Raw genomic sequence first — 12,193 nt, 5'->3', positions numbered from 1 at the left:
TGTATAATTCCCAAATACTAGTCAAATCCAGCCCCTAATCTCCAGTCCTATTAACACACATGTAATTCAGGCCTTTACTTTCTCATCCACATTCCTAACAGTCTCTTACCTGGTTTCCCAGCATCCTATTTTGCCCAGAGTCCCCAGTTCAATATCCAACCTCCACCAAAAAAAATCACTCCCAGGCTTACATTTAATACCATCCTTCACCTTGAAAATAAATCCTAAGTCTTTAATGTGACACGGGTAAGGATCCTCCTGATTGGCCTGCCTCATCGTCTTTAATCTCTCTCATCATTTATTCCTCAGACACACCAGCTCTAGACTGGACCAAATTATTTAACTGTTTGCTGTGCCAGGATGTTCTCATACACTTCTAGCCTTTACAGGTCTTGTTTCCTCCAACTGCAGTTTAATTTTCACCTCCTTCTACTCTGTCAACCCAAATCCCTTCAACTGAGCTAAATCCTACTACCCTTCAAGTGAAACGAGCTCAGGTATTACCATCCATCCAAAGTGTCACCCAATTCCTGATCCCCACCTCTCCTGCTAGGTAGCTGGCCCATGTGCTTCCTTGTGTTGCTTGCCTGTGTCATCATCTTCCCAACGCCCCCAACACACACACACACCAGACAAGAATGCACACTTTCATCATCTACGTGTTCCCAGCACAAAGCGCTATGGAACAAGAACAAACTCAAGAATTGTTTGAATTATGGTCTGTCACTCATATGGAGACAAATCCTGACTCTGAACTCATTTCATATCCTGGGCACTCTAAGGATACTGTCACTACCTCGGGATAAGAATGCACTAAACATAAAATAGGAACAAGATTCTCTCGGAGCATGAGAACCCAGAAATCATCTCAATAACACTAAGTGTTCACAGACAACCTCTTCTGACAAGTACTAAAACCAAAATTCAAGATTCCTAGCTCCTCCAGAAGATGTGAATAGAACACAGAATGTAATATTAATGTTGAGCTTTTCAGCTGCATGTCTTAGGCACTAAGAGGCGTAAACAAACACCACCATAAAGATTCAATGTGGGAACTCAAACCTCAGATCAAGGGTCTTATAATAAGCTATGTAGTGGATATTTTCTTATGATCTTACAAGAATTTATACCATGAATAACGTAACATACCACCATGATCATTCATGTGTCGACAAACCAATTTTAATTGATTTAATTTGAACTTGTTACTTTAAATTGTTGTGAGGTCTTTTTGGGGAGAAGGCGGCACAAAAATGACAGAGTATGAGTGTGCTTAAACCAGCTACGTAGCCGTGAACTAAAAGGAAACATGATAAGTAGCTAGAGAAATAGAGACATCAATAAACAAACGTCTACGACCTGCGATTGGAAAGCATGCACTGCTATGGAAGAATGAGTTTCAGACCTTTGCAGCCTTGGCCTTCTCCATCTGCTGAAGCTGTTCAAGGGCAGGTCCCGGAGTGGTGGTGTCCAGAGGAAGATCCCATACGCTACCACCTTCCCAAACTGTAAGACAGGAGGGGAAAAGAGTGAGGCATGTCAGAGCTTACATACATGGCTAAATATCCAGAAGCATAATGAAAAAAGCTGTTTCCCTGTCCCTGAATGAGCTCCATCACCTACATCTGTTCTGCTTCTAAGTAGACTGAACTACCAGTGGGCTCTAGTTTATATCAATACCCTTCAACACATCTAGAAGAAAGTACCAGGCATTTACTGGGAACTAATTTCATCCTCAAAAAAACCCATATCTGTTCATATCCCCATTTTTACAGATGAACAAGCTAATAAGGGTCAGAGGTAGTTTTGTAACATTCCCAAGGACACATGGCAAGCATATGGCCATGTGAGGATTTAAATCCCAGTGTATATAGAGCCCAAAGCCAACGGTATTTCCAGTAGCCACACAACGTCTTACTGCATACGAAGTGGAGAGAGGGGTTAAGAGAGGTATGGCTGAGAACCAGAGAGAACTCAAGGGTTGCACAATATTGTGAATGTATTAAATGCCACTACATGGTTCATCTTAAAGTGGTTAATTTTATGTTACATGAATTGCATTTCAAAGAGAGAGAGAGAGAGAGAAGTACAGCTGGAGCTGAGAGTACTCTGGAAAGGCCAGGCAGGTCTCACAGATGACACTGGGTCCTACTGACCTGAAAGGCAGCACAGGGTCTGATATCAAAGTAAATGAACAGATAAAGGCTTCTGAGCCTGTTTTCCTATTGCCTGTAAGGTTTGCTGACACCACTTTTCAGCATTCTCTATTTCCTACATTCCTATTATAGTCTATTTATGGACTATAAATTATTGTCTGCATAAAACCAATGGACTGTTTGTAAAGGACCTTAATTGCATCATACCTGAAGAGAGAAAATGTTTAATAAGGTATTTATAGTTTTTTAAAAAGTGAAGACTATTTTAACATCCTAACAACTATAAATGACTCCCAAGAAAAAATAAGGTACATACAGCATTGGAAGTTGAGTTGATGAGAGATAATAATCAGTCCTTCTCCTGCCATAATTCCCAGGGTCAATGTTAGCAAGAGAACTATGACATGAATGGCTCAATGGTTCAAAGAAAACCCCATCAGAGCCCATGGCCCTTACCTCTTGTAAGGACTATCTATGGTTCAAACTACCCACACCTCTGCATGGATCAGACCTTAAGAAACAGAAGCGTTGCACCAATATCAAAATGTTTCAAAAATCCCAGCCCTAAATTTTCCAATTTGATGCAAAAAGATGAGCGAATGAGGTAAGGGTAGCCTTTTCTATTCCCAAAATTTCTGGGTACCTACAGTGTTAAACTACTCATCAACCCTCGACTCAAAAGAATAGATCATCGTTACTTATGTTTTCAACTTACTCTTTTTCTCACTCTGGTGAAGAGAATAAAAACAATTCAAAAGACTTTCTACAGTGGTTAGAACAACATAAAAAAAGAGAGGCTGACTCAAGTTCAAGAAATCTACCTACTAAGTAATTTCTAGCAACTCCTTAACAGCTATTTTCAAAACAAAACAAAAAACTCACTTTTTATTAATATCCAATACAAAACATGTCGAAAAACTGATATGCTTTAAAAAAAAAAGGAATTATAAGTTATACGAGTCTAAATCCTTGGAGCTATACTAAAGGCCAATCTACGGTTTTACCTGTAGGCTGTGAGGCTGTTGGCTGGAGTTCCCAGATAGAACCAGTATCTGGCACTGACACAGACCTAGTTACTGAGGGAATGACGTTCTGATCAGATATTCTGCAAAAGGGAAATTAGAAAATTAACTTGTTCTTGTCATCCACGAAAATAAAGAGGTATTTCCAGATTATTTGTAGGTTTCTGAGGTTATTTGGCCAGAAAACTTCATTGTTTTTACTAAAACATAACACTACCAAAACATTTAGGAAAGGAAAAAGGATAGAGGCAAGATAACCACACTTCTGGACCCTCGAGGTATTAGCTAATTTTGATTTCCAAATAATGGATATGCGTACTGTCTTTAAAAAATCCAGAATATCTCAATGAGAGTCACAGAGGCATCATGTTATCATGAAAAAACTCACAGACCTTAAGTCAAAAGGTCTGCATTTTAATTCTGTCTCTGAAGTGTTCTGTGTATTATGTCAACCAAGTCCTTTAGCCACTCTGAGTCCCAGTTTGCCCATCTTTAAAATGGAGACCTGAACACCTAACCTGCCTACCTGCAGAATGGGTTATGGCTCAAAAGAGAAATATAAAAGGTTCTGGTTAAAGTGGACAGTAAAGTTTTTAACAGCAGTGACTGACACCTCTGCAGGAGGCGTGCAGGAGACCTACCACCTTGCCCATCTCCTTGTAGGAGACACAACACATACTACCCTGAATGTTAACTTGAAACAGCAGGAGTTTAAGACTTTTAGCATAATTTCCTCTTCCTTAGACTTACCTTAATGGCTTTTGGGTCTGGAAAATTATAACCCTGTGTGGCATTGTTAATATCTTTCTTGAGACATCACAGGTAAAAATGAGATTAAACTTATTGACTACATTTTTTTGTTGTTGCTGATTCCATGAGCCTACACTGCTTTTCAAGCGTTCTTAGTATTCTTTGGTTATTATTCAAAATTTATCCTCTGAGTAAAAAGACCAAATAAATGCTTTACTTAATTATTATTATTTTTAAAACTATATTCTATTTTTACACACAACACACAAAAAATTTCCTTTCCTCTCTTTCTTTAAAACATACACACACAATGTGACACATCATGGAAACGACCACCAACCTCATCTTTAGTGCCTGGAACTGTTGGAGAAGAAGTGCCAACTGTTGCTGCTGCTGGGAAGACAGTGCTGCTTTCTGTTGTTGAGCCAGAACTTGTGCATATTGTTGTCTTCAAAAAGTAAAACACAGTATAACCTGTCTATCCACATTTAGTTCACTTTACTGAGACATTAAAAGCAAAGTTCAGGCCCCCCCAACAAAAAACACCATTAGAAATAGCTATCAAATATATTTTTACAATTCTTCGTAATAGTCACACAAACAGTTCTGTACTTTATTCTACAAAGAACTGAACTAATAGATGGCATGCTTCTGAGTGGAAAGAGAACAGAAAAAAAAAAAATTAATGAAATGCCCAAAACTGGAAAGTTCCCTTAAGATGACAGTAACCTTTTATTAGAAAACAAGTGAGAAATAAAACAGATTCAAACTAACAGCTATTTCCACATGAAGAACTCTTTGCAAAAATAAAATCACTTGTATAAAAATCCTCAAATTTATATGTTTCAGCTTGGAAAATTTTAGGTAAGATTTTTTTTCACTAGATCAGAGGTGGACAATTTTTTTTCTGTAAAGAGCCAGACAGTAAATATTTTGGGCTTTGCAGGACATTCACAACTACTCAATTCTGCCTCTGTAGTGCAAAAGTGGCCATAGATAATACACAAACAAATGGGTATGACTCTGTTCCAATAAAACTCTGCTTATGAAAACAGGGAGCCAGCCAGTTTGCCAACCTCTGCACCAGATGATAGCAAATCTTACTTCTTCTATGAAAGGGACCCACAACCTAAGTGACTACCATCATTCCATACCACTACTAATAGTATAAACTTTTACTTCTTTCCTGCCCCCTCATCTGTCTTTCCTCTGCAGCATTCAAAGTTGAGCCATTCAGAAGACACTTAGCTCTTAAAATGTTTGTTGATTCTTGCTTTAGGAGCTAAAGATCTTGCAAAATTATAGTTATGTGTCATCTTCTACAAACTTCTGGTATTTAAGAAACAAGGTAAGACCAAACTTAGAATGTATAATGGTAACATGCCACTAGCTGGATTTGAAAACTGAAGTATCCTATTAAGTTTTCTGCTGTAAACGGTGAAATTTGGGAGCAGATTATATCTAAAGGCCCTTTTGGTGCTGCAGTGCACCCAACCGCATTACTGCTCTTACTGTATTAAGAACTGCTGATACTGGAGGTGCTGCATCTGGTATAAGGCTGTGAGTTCCTGCTGCCTGGTCAGTCGTTCCTGGTCCAACTCTCCCTGGGAGTAAAGGGGTGAAGGAAAGAAATACCACTGAATAAACTGAAAGAGCCTAAAAGCAACTTAGTACTTATATCTGAAAGGAAAATGAAACCTAGACCTTCACATCCCGCCCCACCTTTACACCCCAAACCCAAAACACCTATTTAAAAAAAAATCAGGGCTTCCCTGGAGGCACAGTGGTTGAGAATCTGCCTGCCAATGCAGGGAACGCGGATTCGAGCCCTGGTTTGAGAGGATCCCGCATGCCGCAGAGCAACTGGGCCTGTGCGTCACAACTGCTGAGCCTGAGCTCTAGAGCCTGCGAGCCACAACTACTGAGCCCACGTGCCACAACTGCTGAAGCCCGCGTGCCTGGAGCCGTGCTCCGCATCAAGAGGGGCCACAGCAGTGAGAGGCCTGCGCACCACAACGGGGCATGGCCCCCACTCGCCGCAACTGGAGAGGGCCCGCACACAGCAACGGGGACCCAGCTCAGCCATAAATAAATAAATAAATAAATTCATTAAAAAAAAAAAAAAAAAAAATCAGGCATCTTTAGAAACTAGTGCCATCTAGCGGAAGAAGGTGGTGTCAGCATTATAAGAGATTCCCTAAGGTGAGAAAGGTTCCTTATTTAGCTGCTGTTCTCCCCTCCTGCCCTTGAAGCTGAATGTTGTACTGTACTCCAGAGTTATTACTGTAACTAAATAAATGTATAATTCTCCCAATCTTAAAAGTGATTTATAAATTTGGAGATTATGGAGAAATTAGAGAAGCAGGACAAAACAGAAAGGAGTAAAATTAAATCTTATGGTAGGATTTTATAATGACACATAACAATTACAGGGAGGTAGTATATAAGTATGTCTTCTTAGTATGTCTTCTTAAAGGGGATGAGAAATGTAAAATTAAATGGAACATAAAAGAGCTCTGAAAACTGTTTAACTCTCTATCCAAAGATTAGGTGTTTCTATTGCTATTAATACACCATGAGTTTAAAAATAAGCTGTAGTTGGGACTCCCCTGGTGGTCCAGTGGTAAAGAATCTGCCTTCCAATGCAGGGGACGTGGGTTCGATCCCTGGTCGGGGAAGATCCCACATGCCGCGGAGCAACTAAGCCCGCACGCCACAACTACTGAGCTCACGTGCCTCAACGAGAGAGCCCGCGTTCCACAAACTACAGAGCCCACGCACCCTGGAGCCCGCAACAACTAGACAGAAGCCCACGTGCTTCACTGCAGTCCCGCACATTGCAGCTAACACCCAACACAGCCAAAAAAAAAAAAAAAAATTTTTTTAAGTAAGCTGTAGTAAAACCCTGTTTTTTAGCTTATATGTCAAATAACACGGCTGGAATTTAAATTTTGGAAAGCAAATAGTGGAAAAAAATGAAAAGTGAAGTAAAGATAGTAGAAATAAAAGCATAAGGATGACATAGACTAAATTTAGACAAATCATTAGTGAACAGTTTATATCCTTATTACACACTGATTATAGTTTGGAAAAAACATTTGATATATGATTTACTTGGGGTGAGGTACATCTGAAATTAAAGGATTTTTTCTTTCTTATTAAATATTCATGGATAGAAGCTACACTAGGTTAGTCTAAAATTAACTTAATGGCAAAGGCAATACCTGACAGGAAGCACAGCTTCCCATGGATTTTCCCCTTAAGTGGGTCTGACTGAGGTTCAGCCCCTATAATTGGAAGTCAGGAAATGGATTAGAGCAAGCATGCCAAGCTCCAAGTGATGAACTTTCAGCGCTGAAACATGCAAGATAAAAACCCATCCCAATTTCTGAGTAGGTGGTAAAAATACAATTTATATACAGTAATACACAATACAATTTTTCTTTGGATTTACAACAGAAATGCCAGGAATAATTCCCCTCACCTAGGAATTTTCATTGCTCTCCAAACTATAGGAGGTCTTAACCCATCAGTGGATTGTAAAATCAATTACTGGATTGTGAAATCAATTACTAGGTCAAGATCAACATTTACATATTTGGAAAAAAAAGAAAAGAAACGGAAAGAAAATATGTACATGGCACCAAATATTTTGTGAAACATGTTTCAGATATACCTGCACATTAATAAGTGTACAGAGTAGTGACATAAAAATCTCTTTTTTTTCCCCTATGGGCTGTGATCAGAAGTTTGATAGCCATTGTTCTCACTTATGAACACTCTTGGCTACAGATGTTGTGACTGACTTATTCATCCTCATCACGTAAGAACCTAACACAGCCCTGGCACAGATCTTCAATATATAATTGGTGAGTAAATCAATGGATATTACTGTAGAAATCCAGTGTTCACACTAAAGGTTTTTGACTATGGCCACTTTTGACTATGGCCACTTTTGACTATGGCCAGCAACCAGACACTCCAACCTCGAGAAGCAAAAGAGAGGCACAGAGCCAAAGCCCCCCAAAAGGAACTAAACAGGGAGAGGCCCAGGAGCAGCTGCAGAAAAAGACTTCCCCTTCAAAGGCACTCCAGGGTCAGCATACTTAAAAGGGTTACGTTATGATCTAATTTTTAGTTAAAATATCAGTAACGAATGTTAAAAAAATAAAAAAGTCTTCAAAATATTCTGAAGCAATGGAATTTTATATTAGTAACATTTGCGTTAAGGCAAAACTCAAATTTAAGAACTCCGGCAGTCAGAAAGCAAGAGGCAAATAAATGGAGAGGAGAATGTGCATTCTAACTAGAGGCAACAAGAAACTCTAAGTCAATTGTGTTGAAGCACAGCAGATAAAGGTCAAAGCTCTGGAATGAACTTAGAAAGTAAGGAGCCAGAACATGCGTGACCTGGTAGGGAGGCCAGGATAAGATGTTCTCCTTTCAACACCTGATGGAAAGCTACTGCAGGATTCTGTTTCTTGAGAGAGAAAGAGAGAAAAAGAGAGAAAAAGAGAGAAAGAGAGAGAGAGAGAGAGAGAGAGAGAGAGAGAGAGAGAGAGAGAGAGAGAGGGAGGGTGTTTGTGTGTGTGCACGTGCGTGCGAGACAGAGACACAGAGAGAGAGAGAAGGACAGACACAGGTACACAGGTATTTGAGTTTTGAAAAGATCATTATAGCTAGGTATGTAGTCTCTGACTCAGACTTCCCATTGCCATTTCAGTTAATTACTTTCAAGGAACTAGTTTCTTCTTCATTAGATGTAACATCTGTTTACAAAGGGAAGCAAGTGCTTCTGTGTCCACTATGTGTTCTGGGTGAAGCATAAGGTACTTACCATATGAGGAGGGGGAGCTGGTCCAGGAGAGAAAGGAACCCTTCCCCACATTTTCATGATATCACCAAGAGGCTGGAAGCTTTCATCACATGCTCTCTTCACCAACAAAGACATAGTGAAATAGCCCGCCTGAAACCATTCCGCCATCTCCTGATTATTGAAGGGACCTACAACAGCATTAATTAAACAGAAAGGCAGTAAGAATCCTTTCTAGCTAAAGAGGAAAAATATATTTCCGGGGTCTGCTCCTCACCCAGAAGTAACGATCTGTTTCAGGTGGCACCTATCAAATATCTTGTATAACATCTTAATTTATCACAAAAAGTGGTGAACAAGCCTCAAACTAATAAAATACTATAGAAACAATTTAGAAATAAGCCTATGTCTACACATCCCAATTTCTCAGCAGTGTTTTAATTATTTTAAGGAGCATAATTGTCTCCAACTCACTCAATCTCTAAAGTTCATTTGTCAGAAAAGCATAACACTAAAAAGAGTTAGTGCTTGTTAGACTTTGTAGCACAGAGAAATAAATATGAAGGGCTGAATATCCTCTTCTCTAATTTTCATTTTCTGTTAGAGCTTACTGGAGGTTAGGCAAAATATAAACAATAATGAATTAAATTAAGAAAAATTATAATTTATTTATCTAGGTAAGACTAAATCTGGACTTGGTAAGGGAAAAAAAAAAACCTAACAATCTCTAGATGTTTTACAATAAGAAATAACCAAATATTTTATACATAAAATTAACAAACTCACTATCAATAACCATTGATTCAGCAGCTATTTACTGAACACCAGTCACACAGGTCCAGGCAGGAAGATACAGCAGTAAACAAAACCAAGCCCTGGAACTTCCACCTCTGGGAAGGTGGAATAGATGTACTTCTCCCTGCTCCTCCTGCCAAATACAACTAAAACCCCTGGACATTACATACGAAACAAACAAACAAAAAGACTCCTGAAGGTAGAGAGAAGGCAGCAGACTGACTAGAGGCCTTGGAGCCGGAGGAGCCAGCTGGTGGTGAATTCCCTGGGTTTTCATTTTACCTCACAGTTCCCAAATTTGGAGCTGAAGAAGTCAGCAACAAGAAACATGGCCCAGTAAATACAATTGAAAACATGACCCAATTACAGGCTATCTACAAGAAAGTCACTTAAAATATAACAATATAGGCAGGTATAAAATGAAAGGACAGAAAAAGATATATCCAACAAACATTAATCAAAAGAAAGCTGAAGTGGTTGTATTAGTATTTAATAAAGTAGGCTTCAGAGCAAAGAAAATTACCAGAGACAGAGAGGGACGTTATATAATAATAAAGGGTCAATCCACCAAAATGCATGCACCAAACAACAGAACTGCAAAATATGTGAAGCAAAATCTGATAGCTGAAAAGAGACACAGAACAGATCCACAAGTTGAAGAATTCAACGAGAACAACTGATAGAACAACTAGACAGATAATCAGAAAGACTACAGAATTCAACACCACATCAACCAATAAGATCTAATTGACATTTACAGAACACTCCAAAGATAGCAAAATACCTGGAGAATTCTACCAAACATTTAAAGAACTAACATACTGTGACAAAAGTATGGATATTTCTCAAAAAACTAAAACTAGAACTACCATGTAACCTAGCAATTCCATTCCTGGGTATATACATCAAAAAAACAAAACAAAACAAAAACAAAAACACTAATTCGAAACACACTCCCCTATGTTTACAGAAGCATTATGTACAATCGCCAAGATATGGAAGCAACCTAAGTGTCCATCAACACTTAGAATAAATGGATAAAGACAATGTGGTATATACATATATAATGGAATGCTACTCAGCCACAAAAAAAAGAATGAAATTTTGCCATTTGCAACAATGTGGATGGACTGGTGAAATAAATCAAAGAAAGACAAATACTGTATGATATCGCTTACATGTGGAATCTAAAAAATACAACTAGTAAATATAACCACAAAGAAACAGACTCACAGACATAAAGAACAAATTAGTGGTTACCAGTGGGAAGAGGGAAGGGGAGAGGGGAAATATAGGGGTAGGTAAGAGGTACAAACTATTTAAAAGAACCACACACACACACACACACACACACACACACACACAGAATTAACACCAATTCTAAATAATCTTTTCCATAAAATAGAAGGGAAGGAAGTAAGTGACAGTTCATTTTATGAAGCTAATATTACCCTGATACCAAAACCAGACAATGAGAATACCAAAAAAACCCCAAAAAACTACAAAATATTCTTTAGGAACAGAGACACAAAAATCCTTAACAATATAGTACTGAGTAAGATTCAGCAATATATAAAAAGAATTACACAGCACGACCAAATGGAGTTTATTCCAAGGATGCAAATCTGGTTCAAATTCAAAAACTAGTCAATGTAATCTACCATATTTAACTGGTTAAAGAAAAATCACATGATCATATCAACAGAGGCTGAAAAGGCATTTGACAAAATCCAATATCAGATCATGGTAAAAGCTCTCAAAATAAAGGTTGTTACTTCCTTAACTTGATAAACAGTACCTACAAAAACTCAACAGCTAACATTACCACTTAATTATTATTAAAGTTTCCCCTAAGACAGGAAAGTAGGATAAACAAAGCAAGTATGTCAGCTCTCACCCCTCTTATTCAACACAGTGTTGGAACACACAGTAAGGCAACAAAAGGAAATAAGAGGCATACATATTGGAAATGAAAAAAGAAAACTGTCCCTATTTGCAGATGACAAGAATAGTGTCTACACAGAAAAGCCTATGGACTCTAATGAAACAACTTCTAGAACTAATAAGTGAGCTCAGCAATGTCAGAATAGACAAACATCTAAAACTCAATTCTGTATAGTAGCAGTGAACAGATACTGAAATATAATATATACTATTGCTCAAAAAAATCATATACTTAGGTATACATTCATCAAAACATGTACAGAATCTATGCTGAAAAACACACAGTGCTAATGAAAGAAATCAAAGATCTAAATAAACTGAGAGACATACTATGTTCATGGATGGGAAGACTCAACATGGTAAAGATGTCAATTCTCTTCGAAATTATATAGAGGGGGCTTCCTTCCCTGGTGGCGCAGTGGTTAAGAATCTACCTAACAATGCAGGCGACACGGGTTCGAGCCCTAGTCCGGGAAGATCCCACATGCCGCAGAGCAACTAAGCCCGTATGCCACAACTACTGAGCCTGCACGCCGAGAGCCCGTGCTCCGCAACACAAGAAGCCACCGCAATGAGAAGCCTGTGCACTGCAACAAAGAGTAGCCCACGCTCACCACAACTAGAGAAAAGCCTGCATGCACCAACAAAGACCCAACGCAGCCAAAAATAAAATACATTTAAAAAAAAATGATATAGAGGTTTAACATAATCCC

General features: G+C 38.6%; 1 protein-coding gene across 2 annotated transcripts in view; it reads right to left on the bottom strand.

Moving 5' to 3' along the window:
• The window catches only part of GIGYF2 (GRB10 interacting GYF protein 2), a 99,936-nt gene that overhangs the window by 31,478 nt on the left and 56,265 nt on the right, over positions 1–12,193 (bottom strand). For both annotated transcript variants that reach the window (XM_065881093.1, XM_065881094.1), the window contains exons 13-17: positions 8,766–8,932; positions 5,441–5,532; positions 4,269–4,376; positions 3,161–3,261; positions 1,406–1,506 (exon numbers count right to left, since the gene is read on the bottom strand). In XM_065881093.1, coding sequence (XP_065737165.1) covers positions 1,406–1,506; positions 3,161–3,261; positions 4,269–4,376; positions 5,441–5,532; positions 8,766–8,932 — 569 coding nt within the window. The remainder of the gene's footprint in view (positions 1–1,405; positions 1,507–3,160; positions 3,262–4,268; positions 4,377–5,440; positions 5,533–8,765; positions 8,933–12,193) is intronic.

The sequence above is a fragment of the Phocoena phocoena genome, chromosome 7 (assembly GCF_963924675.1).
Source record: "Phocoena phocoena chromosome 7, mPhoPho1.1, whole genome shotgun sequence".
In the NCBI taxonomy this organism is placed as follows: Eukaryota; Metazoa; Chordata; class Mammalia; order Artiodactyla; family Phocoenidae; genus Phocoena; species Phocoena phocoena.
The sequence above is the reverse complement of the archived record's forward strand: the minus strand, read 5'-3'. Positions and strand labels throughout refer to the sequence as shown.